Below are 23,949 nucleotides of genomic sequence, written 5' to 3' on the forward strand. Positions count from 1 at the left end.
AGGGACACTTCAGAGTCCTCCGTACACCCACCACCGCTTCCAGCGCTCTCTCAACCTTTCTCGTCGTTATGTTTGTTTTCCCCATACATGCAGGCACCAAGGCCTCTCGTGTTATTGAATTTCCAGGGTTGTACTTAAGTGCCCCCCCCAACCCCCACACTCCTCTCAGCACTCAGATTTGATCTTCAGAATGGACATCCACCGTCCGCTATGGCCTTCTGGACGAGTCACCTTTAGGCTTGGCGTGCCTCTCCTCCGCCTGCGGCTCAAGGGAGGCCCCTTGTCAGCCGAGCCGTCTCCAAAATCGGCCGCTTCGAGCGTGACATGGGGGTCGGCCGAGCTTTCCGGCTCCTTCGGTAAGCCAGCAGCACGTTTCCACAGACGCTACTGAGCGCTAACGGGCAGGATGAGTACGTTCAAAGCAAAAAAGTTGTTTAGGTGGTGGGGTTTTAGAACATGATGCTGTGAAAATGTGCACTACTCCTGACCTTAGACAGATTCCATATTAAGATGCTATTCCTGTTAACCGAAAACATAGCACGTATTGTTACTTGTACTTATCATTCTCTGATATAGAGCTTATACTTATTTTGCGTTTCTATATATCAGCACTGATTTCTGTATTTTAGCAGTATTCTAGTTTTGAACTCTTCTGTACTGGCTAGCATACATTGCATGAGTAGATGACAAAGTACGTTTGTAAATTGCTATTGATACGAACGTCTACTAAAAGCTGTTAATTGAAATGCAGTTTCAAAAACTGAAACCTTCAGCCTCCGGTATTACGGCAGGAAAATAACGTGAATTCTTTGCCGATAGGATTCAGTCGCTGTCAGCCACACTGATGTGTTTTGGTAAGTCTTCCCTTTAAATATTTAAAGGTTGATTGCATAATTACGACAACATGACATGACATAATTACAACATACTCCGTTTTCATATGGCGTTCCCAGTTTCACTCTGGTCACAGCCTCTGGGGCAACGATGAAAAAACTGTCGGCATTTGTTTTTGGACGTCGGATCCTGGACTGATTGACAGAAGCACACAGGCGGGAGACAGCCAGCAGGGGAAACGCTCAGCTGGGATATCTCCCATTCCGTTCTCAGCGAACAGCAGGTATTCCTGACAGACTACTTGGGCTTACCTTCAGGGACAATATGATAGACATGCTGTAGCCAACACAGATGGATCTATTTTGACTGCGCAAGTAATAGGGACAGTTTAAGAAGTAAAAGCAGGGTTAGATAAGACAACTGGCAACGTCTTTAGCAACAAAATAAAAAGCTCAAGCAATCCAACCGTCAGATTTAAATAATTTACTTAAAAAAGTGTAAAAGAAACAGATCTCTTTCCAGAGACAGATCTGCTCGATATTCAAAATGATAGTATGTGTAACAAACCTGTCCAAGGTGTTTTCCTTAGTATACATATGTCCTGGCAAAGCTCCCTTGGCTGTATTGGAATGAGGTGAATATACTGTATATTTGTATTTCAAAAAGGCAAGGAAAGAAAAACAAACTTCATAGGAGTCGTGTCGAAAAAAAAAAAAAACTGGCATGAAATGTACAGCTTTCAGAAATTTTAAGAACACTACTGAAAAGTGTATATACAAACATGCAAGGAAGAATAGAACTTACAGGGCAAACTGTGTGACCATGACTGAGAAACAGGCCTTTCTGAGGGTTAACTTTGACATCTTTAAAAACTTGCAAATAATGCATATTAGTTAAATATACAATATGCTTTATGCTCAAATACACTGAATTAAATCTACTGCCTAGTTCAAGTTTATTTTGCAGTAAAAGAAAACACTTCATAAATATTATCTGCATTGTTTAGTTATTAACTTAACCCATTAAATTAAAAGGCAAAAAGACCAAAGTGTAAATTAAAAAAGCAAATATGCAACTTAATGCATTAATTTCATAAACATTTATACTGTTTTGTCTCTTAAAAGACTTTTTTGTGTAAACCCCCACCACAATATTACCCATTTGTGGTAGAAAGAGATGTGATATATATGTAATTATACAGTGGGATATATAATATATAAATATGGCATTTCAACATTTTCTGTTACAATTATCTTTAAAATTAGAGTTAACATTTCTGAACTCAAGGCTCTCAATTTGAATTTGGAAAAAAGGCCTTGGTATATTTTTATTCAAACCTTTGCTGTCATTAATAAAAATAATTCTCTGCAAAGTCAGTTTTACACTATGAACAAATACATTTGTGTTTGATTTCATTGTCAAATATTAGTTGGCAAGTTTATCTACAACAATAAAATTGACTCCTCAAAAACTGGTGAGGGAGTTGAAAGTGCCGTTACTGAACGAGTTGCCTTTAGTGGAAGTTCTCTGCCTTGTCGAGTGTTCAGCATTGAATACGAACTGAAAGACACACTCAGGAGGAACTATATACAACAGATTACAAAGATTTCAAAAATAATGTTATGGAGTGAAACGAGATGACCTTCTCTGGCGATTCATTTACCCTCTGGGAGTCAAAGCGCTGGAGGCAGTTCGGAGTGGGAAAGTCTCTTTGTAGCTCAACTTCACTGTTTGCATATTGGAGTAGGCCATAGAGTGACTGTGCAACGTTCAGCGAGTTTTTGGGCACATAGATGAACCTCTGTGGCTGTGTTCGTATCATCTCCATTGACTCAGGCAATCCATGGCAGAGGGAGGGATGCCACAAGGGATGTGGACAAATGACAAGACAGCTGACGGTGTTCTGAGGTCCTGGCTAATGTTCTCAGCTTTCAGCATAGTGTTATTAGACGTTACACAAGGCCAGCTGTCTCTCCGTCATGTGGCATTCTTGTTGGAACTCCCATGGTGGGAGAGGGCAAGGACAAACCAAAAAAACAAAACACATTTCAGAATTATGGCTGCCATTTCAAACTCAATCGTTGATCCAAAAGTGCAGGATTTGACATTTCCATCCTTTTTTTTTCAGGCCACACCACATGACTGGCATGTAAGCCCATCTGTGGCTGAGAGTTAAAGGGTAGTGATTGTACTAGGCTTATTTCAGAGATGGTCAAACCAAAGCAACAAAATTCCACTCGGACGACCACTCCCCTCGGGTGAGGATATGGCCTGCCCTTACCCGGTGCCAGAGCCCAGGGAGGGTATACTGGGGAAACCCTTTGTGCTGCTTGGCCCGTTGTGAAAAGCAGCACCAGTGCAGAAATAGTTTCTCCATTGACCCGACATGGCTGCAGCACACGCGGCTACATTTCAGCGTGAGACAGTCCCGAGCACCTGTTGGAGGCATCAAATCTCTCCCAGACGTCCAGCCTCTCCTATAAAATCTTCAGGAGGGCATTGTACATCTGGGTGAGGATGACCAAGTGCACGGGGAGGCAGGAGCGACGGTCTTGGGAGGCAGGGTTGCACGTTAGCCAGGAGAGGGCATTGTACTGCTCCAGCACAAACCTGTAAGGAGAACACCACCATCAGTGCTGCATGACCAATATTCAGGACACGGGAAAGGTGGGAGACATCCGTGGCCTGAGACAGAGCGGTAAGGTGGTCTGCGGTTTGTGTGTGGCTGGGCAGAGAGAGGGGCTGACCTGAGCACATCTGAAGTGGTTTTGGAGTCCAGCGGGTGGGGGCTCCTCTGGGACGTTTTGCAGGAAACAAGCTCATCTGTCTGGGCTATGGAGATGTGGTGGTGCAGCGAGGCCTGAAAGCCCACAACACACATTATGCAACCAATCACGGTCTGCACCACTGGTTCGTTTATATTCTACCATAGGCATATAAAACGGAGACTGGGGAGGAATGGCGGTGGGGGGGTACTAGGGGTTGGTACGGGTGGTGTTGCATTCACAGAAGGGTAAAGGTCAGCACAATTTGGGACTCCTACCTTGAGGAAGAGTGGGCACTGGCTCTGGGCCTGAGGACAGGATGCCCAGAACCAATGAGGCAGCCCCTCAGCCTGCGCCGTGGAGACGTAGTAGCCCAGAGCCAGAGGCTGTTGTTTCAGCTCCTCAGGGGCCTCACGGGACAGCAGCCGCTCACCCTGGCTCTGTGACACGGACACGGACACACACACACACACAGATGAGAATGCTATAGCCAACAGTTAACATGAAAGTGTTCTGGAATCACTTTAGTCTAAGGTCATGGTGTACACGCCACAGATGGGCATTCAGACCCGAAGCCTTACGTGTCCAAGCACACAAGCACAGCGTGGACGTAAGCATTCATGAACACATACATGAGCGTGTTATGCTAACCCGTGTGTGCTGGAAGTGGGAGCCCACACCCATTCCAGATGGAGAGCTAGGAGAGGGCACAGGCGAGGTGTTGGGGGAGGGGTGCAGGTTCCCGGTGATGAGCATCATATCATGCCCTATGTCGTTCTCCAGCTCATCCGGGAAGGGCAGGTCAAACATGTCATCTGGAGGGATTGAGGAGAAAACAGTCAAGCATACAAGGGGGTCTACCAGGCAATCTGAGGATGAACAGCACCCTCTGCTGGCCACATTACAAATTTACGTGACTAACAGTAAAATGCTACTTTTAAAACAGAGCAGTTTTAGCAGAAAAACATTCAAGCTCCAAATCCATGTTAATGAAATGTTAACGAGGTGAGACGGTGTTTGCCCATGATTAGCATGATATTTGCATAACATTACCAAAGAGTACCATTAGTAAACAAACAACATTTTGCTAATTTGTGGTATTGTGTAAAAAACATCAACAACAACATATTTTATTGCAGTACCATTGTTGTCCTCGGTGGGGTAAGAGCTGGGGGCCATCTGGGTGGTGGAGGACGTGGGGAAGACCAGGATGTGGGTGCAGGAGGCGTCTTGGGGAGTGTTCAGCTGAGACGTTTGCAGGTTGAGTGCCGTACTACGGCCAAACACCGAACCCATGGTCACAGCATCTGCAGCACACACACACACACACACACACACACACACACACACACACACACACACACACTCACTCTTCAGCCTCGCACTCTGCGTGAAATGGTGGACAAAGCCAGCCCCATGACCACGCAGCCCCAGCTGCAGTAGCTCTCACCTGGCATGACCACAAAGGACCCCTGGGGCTCCATGGAGACCAGGCAGGCGCTGAGGACGGACGGCGTGTCCATGGCCGACATGCTGCACATGCGACATGCCTCACGCAGCTGCCTGCTGATGGCGTGCAGAGAGTGCTCGCCCAGCAGGACGCTCCAGTCTGCAGGACAGTGAGACACAGGTCAACCACCACAGCTCCTCAGTTCACTACCGTCTCCTCCACTCTGCTTTAAGGAGAACGCCGTTGTGTGATGCTGCTGTTGTTAATCTGCCTTCAGCTCCACCATGGGAGGCGTTAGAACAGAAGGCACTGCCCACAGCCGAGACCATATCCCAGAAGCACTGCAGCGACACGCACCTTTGAGCTCGCCGTGACCTAACCGGCCAAGGCGTCCAATCACGATCCTCCATGGCACCGCGGTCATTTGAATAACACCGATGCACCACTCCCACAGTTTCTGCAGGCCGATTTTGCGCGGGGAAAACTTGGGACGCCGAGACCTGCGTGGCAAAAGAAAATGTAGCGTGTGACGCTCTGACGAAGTGGTAACCAGTCAAACGCTGGTCGAGCGGCCCTGCCGTCACATGCAAAGGCTGTCGCTACATCTCAAGCTTTACTTGAATGACAGCACAAAGCACTCGTCCAGCTCCTGCTTGCCTTCGCGTGGCATTAGGCCGTCAGGGCGGCTGCAGACAGACAGGAGGTCCGTGTCTGTGGAATTGGGCAACATGACGTGTCGCCAATGTCAGGAAAAGTTGTGCAGACTTTACGAACAGATGTCAGAGCTCCACACGGAAATGGTAATTACAGTGGATGGTGGAACAGTCATGAAAATTGCTGGAGATTAGCCACACAGTTAGCTGGAGTGTACGTGAAGATATGAGAGGTGTAAACCTTACAATACCTGAACCTTATGCTTCATGGAATTTCCAGAGCTGGGTGAGAAAAACGCAGATACAGATGCTCCAATATCAATTTTCTAATAGGTCTTTTCACACCTAATCTGCTCTTCTGGGGCGGTCATGGCCTGGTGGTAGGGAACTGGTCTTGTGACCGGAGGGTCGTGGGTTCGATTCCCAGACCTGAGGCCATGACTGAGGTGCCCTTGATCAAGGCACCTAACCCCAACTGCTCCCCGGGCGCCGGGATAGGGCTGCCCACCGCTCTTGGCACGTGTGATCCACAGCTCCCTAGTAATCACTAGTGTGTGTGTGTGTGTGTGTGTGTGTGTGTGTGTGTGTGTGTGTTCTAACTGCACAGATGTGTTAAAGCGGAGGACAAATTTCGATTGCGGTGAAAAAAATCACAATTGACAAAATATGGCACACATTAACAGAGGTGTCAATTCCAGGTTCAGAAAGTAAAAGTCCTCACCAGGATTTTGCTCATTGCACATTTACACATTTCTTTTTGGGGTGGCACCACACACAAACACAAGAACATCCGTTTCATATTTATAAACTTCTGTGTTTTGGACACACCTTTTGCAATTCAGTAGCTCTTGTAGGAATCTACACTTTAAGCCATGAAAACAGGAACACGATCTGCCCCCAGCTCCTACCTGTTGGGCACATCTATGTTGATAACGCAGGTCTCCAAGAGCTCCCCCTGCTGGTCAGTGCAGGACACCAAGATCCAGCGCTGGTCGTGGGACAGGCAGTAGCCCACGAAGAGGACGTTGTAGCGAGCAGGAGCCTCGGAACAGACCTCGCCCGCCTCGGACTGCTTACTGCGCGTGGGGCCCAGGATGAAGGGTGGAGAGTACACTTGCATAGAGCTGGGATTCTGTCAAAGCCAGACCATTCAAAACCGCTCAGTAATGACACAGCACACCTCCAGCCTTCAAGACATAACATTTTTCCAACTGTGGAAATGCGGGGTGGTGAGGAGCCACAGCCCTCCTCACCTCGGGACTCTTGAGTAGAGAGTGGATGGTGGCGGAGGGGCCGAAGCCAGTGAGCGATCGGATGTGCGTCTGTGTGGGCAGGCGGCGTCTGCACTGCGAATGGGCAGAGAAAGCCAGCGAGCGCAGGTGCTGCAGGTACAGAGGACTCTCGCCATTGGTCAGCTGCAGCAGGTACTGACACGGCACCACCTGGACCCAAATGACACATCACTGACCAGGCAGACCTTTCAGACATTCCCTATCGAAAATGTTACTAACTTTGATGTGTTAATTTTTTTTTTATCAATAATCACTGAAACCAACAATAGGTTATATTGTTGAGGCCATAAAAATGATTGCTCATGAACAGTTATGCGAGGGTTCTTCCGTAAAGCAGGTTTGCTTACAGAGCTGAAATGTTAGCCAAAGCGCAAGTTCCAATAGAAACACCTCTTACCACTCCACCCGATTCAATTTCAGTTTAATCTAAGTAGCTAGGTGAGAAATCCTGTTTTGTGAGAGTGGCCCCGTGATGAGGCTCAAGCCCGGGCATGTGACCGTGTTTCTGGGCTCTGACCTGGAGCACCAGCACCTGCTGCACGCTCTCGGGCAGCATGCCCAGCATGTCCGTGTAGCAGCGCAACAGCGCCAGCAGGCACACGCTGCCGGACTCCACCTCCTCCGCTTCCTCCTCCTCCCCTGGCCCCGCCCCCGAGCCCGAGCACAGGAAGGGGTCCACCAGGTACAGCACGATGGCGGGTGGGTGGGCGTGGCTATCCGCTGACTCCGCCACTGTGGGAATGCCGATTCGCTCACGCTCCGGCAAGCTGCTAGGAGAGGGAAGAGGGCTGATTTATATAAGAGCTACAGTCTGGGCTTATACAGACTCCATACACGCATAACACATTAGACTGGATATGGACAAATGTTTTGGTATACACTTGTGGCTGAGTTTGTGAAACGATCAGGTTTGAACGAGGTTTGATCTTATTGGCTTATGGGTTGTGTTCATAATAAGGTAATTTGCATTTAAAGTATTTAGTAGGCAGCGTGCAGTGCATTTAATGTAAGTATATAGTAGATTTAAAAGCAAGTTTAATGAAATCTGTTCTTCAAACAGTCAACAATGTCCTAATATCCACTCAAACTGCAGTGCAACTGGACCACTCGCCTGTCGGAGCTCTCCGGTGCTTGGTTGGAGTTGGCGGAGATGCTGGGACCACTTTTGCACTCTGTCCCGCTCTGACACTGCTCGGCTGAACTGGTCTGACCCGTACTGGTGCTGGTGGGCGTGGCCGTGCTGCCCGACCCAGGGGCCCCCACCACTGCATCTCCCTCGGGGGCCCCAGGGCCTGCCGTCTGCTGGCCTGGCGTAGCAGGTGGGGCAGTTGGAGCAGGGGCAGGGGTGGGCTGTGGCTTTGGGGGCAGGAGGAGACTGCTGTCCAACGACAGAGCCGAGAGTTGTGGGGCTGGAAAAAAACATTAATAAGCATGACTAGCCAATGTGCGTTTCAGGAAGTCAGCCAACATGCACGCGCACACACACACACACACACACACACACACACACACACTCTAAAACCATATATACAATGGTTAAAATTTTCTAGTAATGCAATAATATTTAACATCTTGGTCTGAATTGCTGACCAAAATTATTCTTAATACTGAATATATATGGTTTTAGCATGTCTGCTGATAGACTTTGATTATCGAGGGTTGAAGACTGCTGTTGAGCACAAGCTGATGGTCCAACCTAGTTTCTGTCTGCAGGTTTGGGCGTAGAGCTTGATTTTGTCAAGATGGTCCTCATGGTATTGTCCAGCCCATGGCCCTGTGAGCCACTCATCCACCATATCTTCCTCCAGGTTCTCCAAGTCCACGGCGCCTACAGGTATTATACCGTCTCTGGACACCCGGGCCAGCGCACGGTGCTTCCCCAACCGACACGACTGGGACAGAAAAGTCGGAATGAGAGGAGAGTGCTCCATTTAGGCCTAGCTGTGATCTGTTTTGTTATCTTTACTAAATAAAGAAAGTTCTCTGAAGTTCACCTAGAACATCAATCAGAAGTAAAGGGTTACCCAACGCTAATGTGCCCATCTGTGAAAAAAAGGTGGTGGAGACCTGCATCCAATCCAGTTCTGATGATACTACCTGGTCCTTCATCTTTAGAACCACCCTGTTAGCTGTTTCGGGATATGTTAGTAAAATAGACAACAATCCGGACGGTGGAACCTTATTAAAGCAAATAAAGAAATTTTGGGTCCTGACCACTCCTATTAAACTAGTCCCCAGTTGTAAAGTGTAGTACCTCATAGACAGCGCTGAGCTCCTGAAAGAAAGCCCTGGCCCCAGCAAGCAGGGTGTCGTTGTTGGGGCAGAGGACCAGGAAGGCTACGTCCCGCTGGCCTCCGTACGGCTCCAGGAGCAGCTTCTCCCAGAAGGGCAGAGCCAGAGGGGACAAGGCCAAGAAGTCCCGGTCATAACCCACCAGCAGCGTGGGGATGGGAAGAGGCTCGGGAGACTCCTCCGATCCTGGGGGGCAAAGCAGATGTCAAAAGATCCTGAGGAGGAACCGAGAATAACCCCAAAATACAGCAGATTCCAGAGAAAACAAGGGACAGCATCCTTGTTCCTTAAGAGTCTGCAAATCCAAAAGAACCGTGTGTAATCAAATCGCCTGTGGACTTACCGTAGGAGCCTCGTCCGGCCATCTTGTGGAACTGTTGCCACGTGAGCGGCCCCTGGACGTGCTGGATATTCTCCCAGGTGCGGCCAGTGCGCTTCTTCTGGATGGCGTCCTGCAGGAAGGGCTGCAGGGACAGGAGCATGCGCACCACGTCCTGGGAGGAGAGCATGCTGATGTCCAACACTGTGGGTGAGCGCCACACACACACACACACACACACACACACACACACACACACATTGCCAATTAACATCGCCATGTCAAAGGGCCATTTTCAGGTGCCTCATCAGAACATGTGCATCGCCAAAACGATCTAGTAGTTGCAGGAACTACTAGAACCATGAAGGTTTGGCCGAGCGGACTGTACCGTTGTTGTGGGGCCAGGAGTGCAGGGCGCTGCTCCTGACCAGAGCCTGCTCCACCTTGCCTCCCGCCGCATTGTCCACGTACTGCAGCGCCTGCACCAGGGCATTGTAGCATTCCACGCACGCGTCACTGCTGTCTGCCCACAGCCGGTCCGCCAGCCAGCTCTGCAGCAGCGCCCCCTGTCTGCTACGGCAAGAACAAGTGGCGGGTCTGTGCAGCGAGGCCAAGGAGGAGATGGGTTGGGAGCACTGTTCCTGGATCAGCCCCAAAACCGAGACGGGCTGCTGCTGCTCCTGCGCCCGCCTCCCGCTGGTGGGCGGGTCCCACCCGCACAGCGCCAGCCTCCTCTCGGCCGCCTGGCCCGCCTCCGAGCCTCTTCCGAAAATATCCAGCTCGTCCTCCAGGAAGAGCCCGGCGCTGTGGGCCAGGCGGCGGTTGGTGATGGCGCTGAAGCCGCACATGCAGCGGTACTGGTCCTCGCAGGTGGAGTCCGGGATGTACACGCCCACGTCGGCCCCCTTCACATTCATGTTGCAAGCGCAGATGCAGCAGCTGTCGAAGTTGCGGTCCTTGAACACGTCCAGGACGGAGTCCGACAGGAGCAGGACGGCGTAGAGACTGTGTGCCTCGGGCAGGGCCGGCCCAGACGCAGCCGGTTCTACGGAGCTGAGGGGTAGACTGGTGGAGGGCGTGGAGGCCGGCGAGCTCAGCTCGGTGCCGTCCTGCTTGACCGAGCCCTGGCCGCTGGCCGTTCCCACCCCGCGGGGGGTGCGCGGAGTGCGGGGGGTGGGGACAGAGAAGCGGGGCGTGGCTGGCGAGGGCAGGACTCCGCCCACTGTGCCGGTGGAGGCAGCACTGGCGCTCATTTGGCTGTAGTCCTGGTCCTGTAGGGTGCTGATGCTGGGAGCGTTCCTGTGGGACAGCAGGTTGCATTAACATACACAGTGATTCATTCATACATGGACTACAGGGCACATTCCTAGTCAACTGTAATCAAGCTAACTAGATATGTGCCGACATGCTAGCTGCTCCGTTAAGCATTTATGAATAAAATATGCAGGCTTTGACAATAGAATAAACACTTACAAATGTAGAACAAATCTTTAAGTTTGTAAGTCTTCAGTACTAAGAATTTTGGTGAGTAATTCAGACCAAGATTACACTTTAAAATTTAAATATTAGACCATTATTAGAGGTTAGTATGAAGCATTGTTCCAATCCATTTTACTTCAACAAACTGTAATATTCAAGTAACAAAGCATCATGGGACAAGCGGTTTGCTGGCTAGGTGTGCTGCAGTCCTGAAAGTGCAGGAGAGACGGTGCGGTGACTCACACGTAGCCGTCCCGCAGGAAGGGCGTCTGAGCCGGGAGGCAGTAGTGCTCCGTCTTGGGCAGAAGGACCCAGGAGGGGCGGTAGTAGCACTGCTCAGGGACCTTCAGAGGGGGGAGGCACTGGCTGGGAAGAGCCCGCAGGGGGGCGAACATGGAACAGCCCAGCTGTGGCTGGAGAGAGAGGACATGGGACACAAGTGAGATGTCCGGAGAGGGAAACTACGATGCATCTTAATATAATTCTGATGCATTACAACATCACACTACACTGTGCTTCAAATTATTATGCAAGTAATATTTTCTGATTTTCCAAAATTAGCTACGGTATATGAATTGCAGTCATTGTAATTTTCCAGTCATCAACTATTGGAGTAAAATTGAAAGGTTTTTGAACAAACTGCCAATAATATCAGTGCATTTGTAAAAAATAAATAAATAAAACACTCAAAATGCATGTTCCAAATTATGTACAGCAGTTTTCAACCTTTTCATTTTTATGAAAACAAAAAAAAGGTTATTTGTGAAATTATAAGCATTAGCAGGTTATTACAAACTGAAATCAAACGAAAGGAGCTTCTGAACTCTCTCGTCCATTGAATTTGACAGGTTTTGGATGGTATCTGTTTCTATTGTTGTGCATGAGGACAGAATATCCTCCCAGAGCTGTTGCTTAGATGTGAACTGCCTCCCGCCATCATAGACACTCCTTGTGATGATGCTCTAGAGGTTCTCAATGGGGTTGAGGTCAGGGGAGCATGGGGGCCACACCATACGTCTGTCCTCTTTTATGCCCATAGCAGCCAGAGATGTAAATGTGTTCTTTGCAGCATGAGACGGTGCATTATCATGCATGAAAATGATCTTGCTGCGGAATGCACGGTTCTTCTTCTTGAACATGCCAGGAAGTGCGGTTTGAGAAACTCCACATACATTATGGAGGTCATTTTTACACCTTCAGTGATCCTAAAGGGGCTCGACAATCTGTCTCCCCACGAGTCCAGTCCAAAACATTACTCCACCTCCTTGTTGGCTCCGTAGCCTTGTTTGCATGGGGTGTCCATCAACCAGCCATCCTCCACTCCATCCATCCACCACTCCATCCTCCACTCCATCCATCTGGACCGTCGAGCGTTGCACGGCACTCATCGGTGAACAAAAGTTTTGAAGTCAGTCTTCATGTATTGTTTGGCCCACTGGAGCCGTTTCTGCTTGTGTGCAGTGGATGGAGGAGGTCGACAGGATGGCTCACGCACAGCTGCAACCTGCTGAAGGACCTGCATCTTCTTGTTCGGGGGACGTTGGAGGCACCAGCAGCTTCAAAAACGTGTCTGCTGCTAAGACGAGGCATTTTTGCAGCTGCTCTTTTAACCTGACGTAATTGTCTGTTGGAAAGAGTCCTCAATTTTTCCTTATCAGCACGCACACGTGTGCTCTGAATCAGCTACATACTTCTTGATTGCGCGATGATCACGATGAAGTGTCTTGGCAGTGTTGATTGTAGTCATGCCTTGACCTAAACACTCCACAATTTGTTGCTTTTCAGCAGCAGACATCCTTTTTCTTTCCCATTTGGCCTCAAAATGCAGGCTGCTTAATAATGTGGGACAGCCTTCTTAAGTAGTCTTGCCTTTAATTGGACACACCTGCCAAACTATTCAGCACAGGTGTCTGCAATTGCTTTCAGTGATAGAAAGAGCCCTGACACACATCACCATCAATGGGTTTAATGGACAAAAATAAATTCTTACCTTATCACTCCCCTAAACAATTTTTGCATAATAATTTGGAACACACAGTGTAGCGATTTCAACAACTTAATAGTGTAATCACCCAAGAACATGGGTTCCATTTTAGTTAAGTGACCAGGAACTGCAGAAGAGACCGACATTTAATCCTCAGTATTTTTTAACAACAACTGGTGTGGCAGCATCGACCGCAGACTCAAGTGTTAAATGTGAGTGTTGTTAAACTATCGTAATGGTTAAACACGTGCTGTCGTCATGGCCCTGCACACACCCGTATGTCTTCCGCCTTGGGGCTGGCCATGCTGTCCTCCACCTCCATCTTGAAGTCGGAGAGATGGCTGTTGGTGTGGGCATTGTGGGGGTGTTCAGCGCCCGCCAACATGGCAGGGGGCTCCTGGCTGGGGGTATCGCGGTACATGATGGGGGAGAACGCGGGGTGCTGCTCCAGAGAGGGGGGTGTGGGGAACATTCGCTGGAGCTCTGCTACTGCTGAGAGCAGAGGGCAGAAGGTAGAGAAAAGGTGGCGAGAAAGAAAGGGGTGGAGGGAGGGAGGGGGGGGGGGGGTAGATGGATGGTGAGGGAGGAGGAGATGGGAACAGAACAATATAGAGAGAAAATATTCAGTTGTGGTTCATAGGTCTGATTTTACTTTCTTATGCTGCTGACTGACCAGAATGGGTAAACTTACTTGAGGGATATGGAACTGCTACTCTTCCATCAATCCCCAGGGGGCGCTCATCTCCTGGGACCACAGTCTTGGTTGACTGCTGATGATTAGGAAACGTGGTCTGAAGTTTCAGAAAACAGAAAATGTTTGAAACTATTCTGATATCTTTTTCTCCCAAATGTGAAGCTGTAATCAATAAATTACATTACATAAAGTCAAAAATGTTAAAATTACCATGGGACTATGGGAGTTATTAAACTCCTTTTTTATTATATTGCAGTTTATTGTGTTTTTACCTTGTGGTAGTTGATTTGGTATAAAACCTTTCAATAACGTTGTCTGCTCAGAGCGCTCTTAAATAACAAAGGCACACTCACCCCGAGTTCATCTTCCTCCTCCCCAAAGATATTCTCGAGGTCAGAGATGAGCACGATCAGGTCTTTCTCTCTGGTCAGAGGGGGGTTGGGCTTGGCTCCCGACTCATCTTGAGCCAGTTCCTCTGGAAAGACGAGGATCAGGGTCAGCCGATGGCAGATATATGCTGGCAATTTTATTGGCCGATCTCTAGATGTTTTCCACTTTATTTGCATGCTAAAATATCACAATAATAATAATAATTGGATGAACAACATTTCTGGACTTAACATTATTTATTGAACACTGACATGAACCATCTTTATAAATAAAAAAATATTAAATCTCCATGTTAGTGAACCTTCATCCAGCTGTAGCATTATGCCAGTTCCCTACGCTTATATGCTGTTTATTTTTTCTTGCACAGAGTGAAGCAACACTTTACTAGTAACAAAGTAAATATATGGCCAAAGGACTTTGAAATATGAAAATTTAAGCCCTAACTTTATCTACCAGGATTGAAGTTGCTATTGTGTTCAAATGGTGGCACCAATACCGCGGGGCTGTACGTGGCTGTGTGCATATCAGCTAATGCTGATATATCAAAAAAAATAATCTGCTTGATATATCTACCTGCAGCAGACATCCATACCCACAACCCAAACCCACACACACCCCCACCCCCAAACCGACACCTAAATCTACATCCCACACCCAAACCCACATCCTACACCCAACCCCACACACCCCCAAATACCCCATAAGCGTAGACTCACCGGATTTAGGGGCGGAGCTAAAAATGGACATGGCATCTTTCCCTTCAGGCATCGCACCATTGCCGTTTATATCCTCTCCCTAAAACACACACACACACACACACACACACACACACACACACACACACACACACACACACACACACACACACACACATATATGCAACTTTCCAAAAAAAAATGCACTGATCTTTCACCTCAATCCATTAGGGATAGGAAACATTGCCAAGATTATATTACAATATTCCCTTAACTAGGAAATGTAATGATGAAATGGATGATATGTATGATCATAAATAAACTGTACATTCAAATTCTATCTTGCGTATAATCCTAAGATCCTGTACATTTCTTACACTGTGCGCTACAGAGTCTTAACCTGTATGTGCGTATTAACTGCTGAGACACTGGTGAACACGCCCAAGCCCTGATGTGAGGCTGTAACACAACTGCAAGTGTGTGCACCCACCTTCGCCTTCCGACCGGGGTCGCGGCCTTGGCCCTTCAGCCTTTTGGAGGTGGGAAAGCTGTACTCGATATCACCTTCCTTGAAGTCGTAAGGGTCATCGCCGGTCTCCACAAGCACCTCCTCCCCAGGCTGCGGCAGGAAGCCCAGTGTGCTAACTTGCTCACGTATCCTCTCTTCCGAGACCTTAAACCTCTTGTGTGTCTGCGCAAAAAGCCTGTGGAGAGACAGAGCAGCCAGTTCAGTGTGCTTCCTCTCCACACCACCACTAACCGTTTGTGCTCACGGTACCTCTTCAGAGCAGCTCCTTCACCGGCTCCATCTGCTGGGCCCTCCGCTGTATCGCCGCTCAGCTCGGGAGGCTTGAAGTCGGTCTTATCCACCCCTCTACATGTATTGTAGCTCTTCCACCAGCCCCCGCCGGCGTCCCTGGGCCCCAGCGAGGCTGCGTACAGTGCCGTCTCACTCATCTCTGGCGGCGGGGCCACCGGCGGGCCCTCCAGACAGTGGGGCAAGCTGACGGGGGTTTCCACAGCCTCGGGGTCCTGCACTCTGGGGTGTGGGCTCAGCGTAGGTGGCAGTGGCGAAACTGGGGAGTGGAGGAGAGACTCTGGGCCTTTCCTGATGGCCGACAGGGGTTTGGGGTACTTGCAACTGGGCAGGGAATCCAGGGGAGGGTCCAGGGGCACGAGCGGGAGCTGCGGCCCGGCCGGTGTGTCCTGCTCCGGGCACGGCTGCTGGTCCACGGAGAGGCGGTGGTGGAAGGGGGTTATGGCCGCCCGCTTGGGCCCCTTGTCGGACTTGTCAGGCTTGTCGGCTGTCTTATGTTTGGGAACGGAGGGCGGGGGCAATGAGGGGGCGGAGGTGGAGGAGGTGGAGGAGGGAGCAGGCTGGGGGTTGGCAGAGCACCCGCTCACCTGCTGCTGCTTGGGCTGCTGCCTCAACCTTCAAGGGCAAAAACACAAGAGCTGATCCGGACGTCCCAGCATGGGAGCGGAGCCAAGCAGAGGTCGATTACCACTACTGTATTAACTTCAAAATAAAAGCCCCACACCTATGGAATTAATGCACTTACATACATAAATCTGCTGACAGAACAGCTTTAACTTCACCAAGGTCACGAACCGCTACATAGTTACGATTAAGCCTGCTTACGGAGAGAAAACCCACAAAAGCGATGGCTCACGTCCGTCATACAGACGTAGCTCACGCGTCCTGTGGAGCAAACCCATAACCACCAGCCTGGAGGAAGACTTTGGCGCATGTGCGGATGAGGAAGAGTGCCAACCTAGAGCAGCTGCAGGAGGCCCTCTCCCCGGGGGCTGTGAAGGCCCACACAGCCGGCCCCTTTGATGCGTCCTTCTTCGCCGTCATGCTGTTGGACAGATTGCACCTGCGTGGGCGACACAGAAGCGCTGATGACTCCATCTTCTGTTATTTTTGCAGCAGGAGTTTGAAAGACGTAGCGGCAGTATATTTATGGAACAACGTTCTTTACAGCAGCAGTTCACTACAAAGAGCTGATGTGGATCAAAGCTGGTGGAAGGCAGTTAGTGTCAGGCTGTTAGATGCAAGGGACAACAATCTCAAAAGCAATAAAGACACAGGAAAAATAAGGCTTTTTCTGCTCAAGAACACATACTTGCGCTGTAATTGGTTCACATAGCATTCCTTCCATGCCTGATGGACCATCTGATTGGTCAGCTTCTTCTCCGAATGCTTTGGGCTGTGGGCGGGGCCACTCTCTTGGCTAGCGACACTGGAAACGGCGGTCTGGAAGCCACTGTCACCTAGCAACAGCCAAAAACATATAGCATCACTATTGATGCAAACTTCAAAATGTGCTTATTTGATTTGAGGCTTAGCTTATGTGTGCTGTGGCATGTGTGGAAGAAAGGAAAGTCTCTTAGACTACTTCAAACAGCCTCTTGGGCCCTTCAACCCAGTGGTAGTATCTGCTTCATTTGCAAGTTAATTCATTCACTGACCCCTAATGAAATGCTAATGACAAAAGGATGTCACACGAGATGATAAAAGGGACAAGAATGTGTGTGAAGATTTGATATCAGACACAAGTGAATAATCTCCCACACCATGATGTGATAGATGCTTATCTTATAAGTACCAAAGAAGACTCAGATTATGATTAGAAGGATTATATTTATGAATTTGATGTGCATTAATTCTTGCTGGCATAAGACTGGACAGAGACTGCGGGGTTAATGATCTCCTCCAGTAGGTACTAATATATGCTCACGGGTCATTAGCAGAGCCATTAACAGGAAATGCACTGTAAGCATGATTACATTTTGACTGGAGAGGTAGCTGGTAATGAGGCCGGTTTAGAGAGGAAATTAGGTTGTTCATCTGTGGGGGAATGTAAAGAGCTGAGAAGTGTGATCAGTCCACAGAATGATTAGTCCAACCAAACGAAAATGTCCAAGTGTCCACGGCAACTCAGAGATACGGTGCTACAGTGTCATGACAGAAGATGAACAACCAAGATGATATCTGTTCAGATTTTATGGGGCATTTAAACTGTCTTCTTGATGGCTTTTACACCTAATTAACTTTGTGTTCTTAAGTTTGTGTGTGCGCATGTGAGTGTGTGTTACCTGAGCAGGGCTGTGTGCGCATGTGAGTGTGTGTTACCTGAGCAGGGCTGTGTGCGCATGTGAGTGTGTGTTACCTGAGCAGGGCTGTGTGCGCATGTGAGTGTGTGTTACCTGAGCAGGGCTGTGAGTGTGTGTTACCTGAGCAGGGCTGTGTGCGCATGTGAGTGTGTGTTACCTGAGCAGGGCTGTGTACGCATGTGAGTGTGTGTTACCTGAGCAGGGCTGTGTGCGCATGTGAGTGTGTGTTACCTGAGCAGGGCTGTGTACGCATGTGAGTGTGTGTTACCTGAGCAGGGCTGTGTGCGCATGTGAGTGTGTGTTACCTGAGCAGGGCTGTGTGCGCATGTGAGTGTGTGTTACCTGAGCAGGGCTGTGTGCGCATGTGAGTGTGTGTTACCTGAGCAGGGCTGTGTGCGCATGTGAGTGTGTGTTACCTGAGCAGGGCTGTGTGCGCATGTGAGTGTGTGTTACCTGAGCAGGGCTGTGTGCGCATGTGAGTGTGTGTTACCTGAGCAGGGCTGTGTGCGCATGTGAGTGTGTGTTACCTGAGCAGGGCTGTGTACGCATGTGAGTGTGTGTTACCTGAGCAGGGCTGTGTGCGCATGCGAGTGTGTGTTACCTGAGCAGGGCTGTGTGCGCATGTGAGTGTGTGTTACCTGAGCAGGGCTGTGTACGCATGTGAGTGTGTGTTACCTGAGCAGGGCTGTGTGCGCATGCGAGTGTGTGTTACCTGAGCAGGGCTGTGTGCGCATGTGAGTGTGTGTTACCTGAGCAGGGCTGCTCAGGGGAGCTGGGGGGAGTGAGGGGAACGCCACAGCTGGAGGAGTCGCGCGTGGTGCCCTGACCCCCCTGGGCAGGTGGAGGCTGTTCCACAGGAACGTCAGCCTGGGCGATCAGCACGAAGGCTGCCGGGTAGATCATCCGGACTCCGCCTACAGCGGGACAACCCAATGGACGGGGAGGTGGGGGGGACACAGAGAAATATAATGGCGTTTGAACAAATTTTTTAATAAAATTTTTAATTTTTTTTTAAATATCAATATTTTGTATTCTTCATATGCAGATAATTCAAAAACCTTGTGTAATCTCAACTGCAAGGTCAGGCAAAATTGCTCATACAAGTAGAGGCTTAATCTTCAAGTACACAGACAGCTCAGCGCCCCTCCTGTCCTGCCCCTGGTCTCCACGGCAGCTGCTAGAACAGCACGAGCTTACTGTGTTTCAGTCTTGGGAGATCTTGGCTTCCCCTCCGTTTCCTGATTAGTCTGATAGATATTAGTAACGATTCCACCGTGGTCGTGAATTCGTGTGCTGTGTGTACTCTCTGAAGCTCAGCTAGGCTAGACTTTCAGGCCCGGCTGTGTCAGCAGTCCCCCCGGGCCCTGGGCCTTTCGGGCGTGGCACGGCGGCGGCTCACCCACGATGACCTCCAGGGCAACATGGCGGTGGGATTCACGGGCGGGGTCAACTCCGCTGCGCTCGCCCTCCCCGTGCTTCAGCACCACAGGGTAGAAGCTGCTCCACTCCTCCATCAGCTTGCGCACGGCAGGGTCACTCATCTTGAAGGCGTGGCCAGTCAGGGTGCCACCCAGACCGTACGGGCTCAAGATGACTGCGGGTCAGAGGCAGAGGGCAAACTGGTCAGGCGCTTCAGAGCAACCCTGCTGATCTGGGAACAGGCTTAACATTTATTCTTACTTAAAAGTAACAGACTTCACTTTCTTAAAGGAGCAATGGCTAAATAGAGGCTAAATAAATAGGATCAATACATTGTTTAAAAGTCCTTTGTGCATATTATATACTATTTTAAGTAGGTTTAACAGCAACGTGGGTGGGGGCAGGGCCACGTGGGTGGGGGGCAGGGCCACGTGGGTGGGGGGCAGGGCCACGTGGGTGGGGGGCAGGGCCACGTGGGTGGGGGGCAGGGCCACGTGGGTGGGGGCAGGGCCACGTGGGTGGGGGGCGGGATCCAGGCTGCCCAACTCACCCTGTATGGGACTGCTGGAGCTCTGGGCCAGGCGCACGTGCTCCTCTGTGATGTGGTAGGCAGGTTGGTGCTGGGCGATCTCCACGCTGGTGCACACGTTACTCTCACCATGCAGGAAGAAGGAGAAGGAGCAGGAGAGGTGCTCACTGCTGTCGGGGGGGAGGAGAGCGCTCTCATTTTACACAGCACATAATCAGGGAACCTCAACACTGAAACATTACTTTACCAGAATCATTTAAGAAGGTATATACAATAGGTTAATGCCTAGTAGTTATTACTTGCTAGCAGCGTTTTTAAAGCTACTTTGTTCATAGCTGTGTTTGTTTTGGGGTTTTTTTTTTTTTTTACAGTCAAACACCTCTTTATTCCTTCACATGATCAAAACAATCATAAACATAGCAATCCAAGATCTGTTTATTACTTTGGGCATAGCAGAATAATACGTTTGCTTCATTTAGGTGTGATAAAAGTATCTGTACATCTTGGATGAATGTATGAAGCTGCAGAAAGTAATAAAGAATAAAAGGAGCTGTGTGATGTGTCCACAAGAGGGCGCTAAACACTCAATTGACAGAAGCAATTTGTTTGGCACATAAGCATTCCTCAAACTCACCAAGAACAACAGAACGTTGGAGTCATAACAGCAGGCCATTTCAGCACACACCCGCAAAAACACACACACACACACACACACACACACACACACACACACACACACACACACACACACACACACACACACTTATACGTGTACTGGCTGCATAAGATGTCCTCTCCTTGCATTTAAATAATTTACATTCCTGCTGTGCAACTGACAAAAAATATATATTAAAAAAATTAAAATGTCTGCATTATCTCATCCATTTCCTCCCACTTTTCTAAGCCAACTTTGTCCTACCACCATATGAAGAACTATTTATAGAGGCACAGGGTGCCAAAAAGAAAAGTCTCATGTTAGAGCACTGGACCAAGCCACCACACCACCCCCACCCCCAACTCCAACCACCCCCACCCCACACACACCCTCATAGTCACACTTGTAACCGCATCCAGTTTGGTGTGTAGTCTATGAAAAGCACGCTCTGCTGCCTACCATATAGTAGCATGATGCTCCGTTCACAGAGACTCAAAGGCATCCTTCAGACACTGCCACATAAAAGCATGCTAGCCGTTGAAGCCACAGTCAAAGAGTCACATAAATAAACAGGACATCGCTCGACTTCCTAAGGAGCAAAGGGACTCCATTATAGACTTTAAACACCACCAACGAAACATTATTTCGTCAGTCAGTCCCAGCACAGATCAACCACTGTCTCAGCAAAAGTGTCTTATCGCAGTAAGGTCACTATTAATCAAATATAGACTCCCACACCCTTACAGTTAGAAAGTTAGAAATGCTTAGCAGACTGATTTGGGTTCGCTATTTATAAAGAGGTAATTACATGACATACAACAATGAATGCAAATGAGTCCCGCCCGCGTGCATGTACAAAGGAACAAGAGAAAGAACGGCACATCTGCACTTTCTTTGAAACAACCCGGGCTTCCAGTTCCGCTGACAGCGAAACCACATTTGAGTCACACTTTCAAAATATACTGCTGCTGAATCCATATTCTGGGCCGAATGCGGGAACTCTTTGGTTCAAGGACGGGATGTTGGTCACCCAGGCGATCCCTTGACGCTGGATTACTTGTGCTACATCAGACCGGTGTGGAGGAACGTTGCTCGCTCCGAGCAGACGCGTCCATCAGGATCCACACAGGACCACACGTTTCTCTCTCTCTCTCTCTCTCTCTCTCTCTCTCTCTCTCTCTCTCTCTTCACACACACACACACACACACACACACACACACACACACACACAGCTAGATAAATCCCTCCCGCCAAGTCCTTCACTGAGCTTTTACATTTTATCCCTAGCATACAAATGTTTTCACCATGTACAGTATTTGGGGATGATCATAAGTGTACCTACTATGACATACTGTCTAGAAAATCTTGAATACAAAGCACTAAAAGAGGGCTGAAGAAAATGCTGTGTGCAATTAATCTGATTATGTTGGTACAATAGGTCTCTAGCAGTCTCAATATGCTTCTGCAGTTGGTTTCTAGCACTCTCAGCAGGTATCCAATAAGACACAAGTGTTAATAGTGGAAGTCGGGATTAACACTTAAGAATTGACAATATTCTGGATATGTGATGCAGTAGAAACATCAGGACAAGGGAACCAGGAACAAGCACATTCACACACACACACACACACACACACACACACACACACACACACACACACACAAGCCCTGTCTAGCAGTAAGGTTCCACATGTACAAGCCAGATTTAAGCGTCAGCTGTGCCACATCATGCTTGTGGTCTGGAGTCTAGATTCCAGGGTCCAGGAATAGACTTCATATTCAGCTATTTTAAATTTGTGAATTTGTTTAATATAGCCAAAAATATAAATAGTAATTATATTTCAGCAATATTGGTCATTGGTCATACTGTTAATATCCTGTTAATACAAATAATAGCTCTAACATGTTGTGCAAGCATCAATGTACAATATTTTTTACCTTATGATGCTTGTACAACATGTTAGAACTATGATTTGTATTAACCAAAGTAAGGATATTAACAGTATGGAGTCACGAATGTTCAGCCGAAGTTCTGAGACTTGGTGCTGCAATGTGTTGCCGAGCCTTACTGCAGCTTCCGAAATGATCCTGGTCAGGATGTGGACGCATAGCATAACCAGCAACAACCACGCTTCCCCGAGCAGCAGTCATCACCATATGAACACAACCCGGCACTCTTCCACATCATGGAAAGATACGGTGATACGGTGCTTGGCACCCTGTGATTGCTGATTTGAGCTTTGTGTGGCACTACTACTGTATTGGTGAAGTAGTGGTGACTGAAGGGGTGAGATGCTGGCTCATGGCTAAGGAGAGAGGGAGTGGGTGGAGAGAGAATGGAGAGACTGAGAATGGACAAAAATAGATGGCAGGCAGAGGGAGGAGCTCCCAGTGTTAGTGCGAGACTCAGACACACTCAATATTTTAATCTAGACTGAAAATCTACTTCTTTGCACAAGCGCTTGGCTAATGTATTGTATTTACAAAATGCTACTGTTTACAGCCCGACTGCTCTGTAAATATCGTTTGATGTGTTTCCCCATGCATTGCTAAGCTGTTGCGGACACGCTGGTTCTACAGTCATCCACCCCCCTCACTCTGTAATGTTTGCTCTTTTCTCTCCACTCTCTTACTATATTCTCTGCCTCCCTCATTTCTGAGCTGCTCCTGACCCGGTATCTTCCGCCTAGAACATAGAACACGCTCCCTGCCTCACAAAAGGACACACACTCAATTGTGAAATCTGGATTGAAACTTTACACAAACTTTTGGCTAATTTTTTTTCATATGCGTCACATTTACAAATGTTATTGCTCGCAATTTTACTGACTCATCACATAATGCTTTCTCTTTCTTTTGCTCTTTGCCCCCCCACCCGTCAGAGATACCCCTGCTCCTTCTGACTGGGTGATACAGGTGTGGTTCAGCTGAGTTCGGGCTTCTCGTGTCTGGACCACGAAACCTCTTGTTTGTGTGGTAGAAGAAACCCTGTCCTCGCCCTCAGTCACCAAATCTGGACCAGACAGCTCCTTATCTGTCTATGCATCCGATTGTTCATATCTCTACACTCTCACGTTAGCTATACTATAGTAATACAGGTTACAGTACTGCTTTAATCGTTTCCCTCATAGGGAAGTCAAGGCAACCCCCTTCTTCTGTTGTTTTGGTTGGGTTTCACTGATGTGTTTCTTGGCTTATTACTGAGTATTTCTGTTCACACAGTGATGCTGCCCAGTGTTGACCAGAGGAGAACGGTTCCTCCCACTGAGTCTTGGTTCCTCTTCAGGTTTCTCTCTCATAGTCTCAGTTTTTCCTCACCACTGCTGCATACTGGGGGCTGCTTTGTGACAACAACTGTTGTAGACAGTTCTATGTAAA

General features: G+C 48.6%; 1 protein-coding gene across 4 annotated transcripts in view; it reads right to left on the reverse strand.

Moving 5' to 3' along the window:
* Positions 1–1,302: 1,302 nt before the first annotated feature.
* The window catches only part of LOC143519011 (mediator of RNA polymerase II transcription subunit 13-like), a 67,105-nt gene continuing 44,458 nt past the window's right edge, over positions 1,303–23,949 (reverse strand). The window contains exons 5-31 of one of the 4 annotated variants that reach the window (XM_077011996.1): positions 19,937–20,082; positions 19,367–19,561; positions 18,717–18,881; positions 16,977–17,124; positions 16,623–16,727; positions 15,626–16,279; positions 15,338–15,551; positions 14,869–14,947; positions 14,116–14,237; positions 13,760–13,859; positions 13,343–13,560; positions 11,328–11,497; positions 9,994–10,904; positions 9,630–9,809; positions 9,249–9,472; positions 8,691–8,886; positions 8,106–8,403; positions 7,512–7,764; positions 6,956–7,144; positions 6,611–6,834; positions 5,407–5,549; positions 5,050–5,208; positions 4,742–4,906; positions 4,251–4,414; positions 3,878–4,039; positions 3,582–3,694; positions 1,303–3,444 (exon numbers count right to left, since the gene is read on the reverse strand). In XM_077011996.1, the coding sequence (XP_076868111.1) occupies positions 3,312–3,444; positions 3,582–3,694; positions 3,878–4,039; positions 4,251–4,414; positions 4,742–4,906; positions 5,050–5,208; positions 5,407–5,549; positions 6,611–6,834; positions 6,956–7,144; positions 7,512–7,764; positions 8,106–8,403; positions 8,691–8,886; positions 9,249–9,472; positions 9,630–9,809; positions 9,994–10,904; positions 11,328–11,497; positions 13,343–13,560; positions 13,760–13,859; positions 14,116–14,237; positions 14,869–14,947; positions 15,338–15,551; positions 15,626–16,279; positions 16,623–16,727; positions 16,977–17,124; positions 18,717–18,881; positions 19,367–19,561; positions 19,937–20,082 (5,830 nt within the window). In that variant the 3' untranslated portion in view covers positions 1,303–3,311. Of the gene's footprint in view, positions 3,445–3,581; positions 3,695–3,877; positions 4,040–4,250; positions 4,415–4,741; positions 4,907–5,049; positions 5,209–5,406; positions 5,550–6,610; positions 6,835–6,955; positions 7,145–7,511; positions 7,765–8,105; positions 8,404–8,690; positions 8,887–9,248; positions 9,473–9,629; positions 9,810–9,993; positions 10,905–11,327; positions 11,498–13,342; positions 13,561–13,759; positions 13,860–14,115; positions 14,238–14,868; positions 14,948–15,337; positions 15,552–15,625; positions 16,280–16,622; positions 16,728–16,976; positions 17,125–18,716; positions 18,882–19,366; positions 19,562–19,936; positions 20,086–23,949 lie in introns of all 4 variants that reach the window. The other 3 variants (XM_077011997.1, XM_077011994.1, XM_077011995.1) reach the window with 3 other exon arrangements.

The sequence above is a fragment of the Brachyhypopomus gauderio genome, chromosome 7 (assembly GCF_052324685.1).
Source record: "Brachyhypopomus gauderio isolate BG-103 chromosome 7, BGAUD_0.2, whole genome shotgun sequence".
Classification (NCBI taxonomy): Eukaryota; Metazoa; Chordata; class Actinopteri; order Gymnotiformes; family Hypopomidae; genus Brachyhypopomus; species Brachyhypopomus gauderio.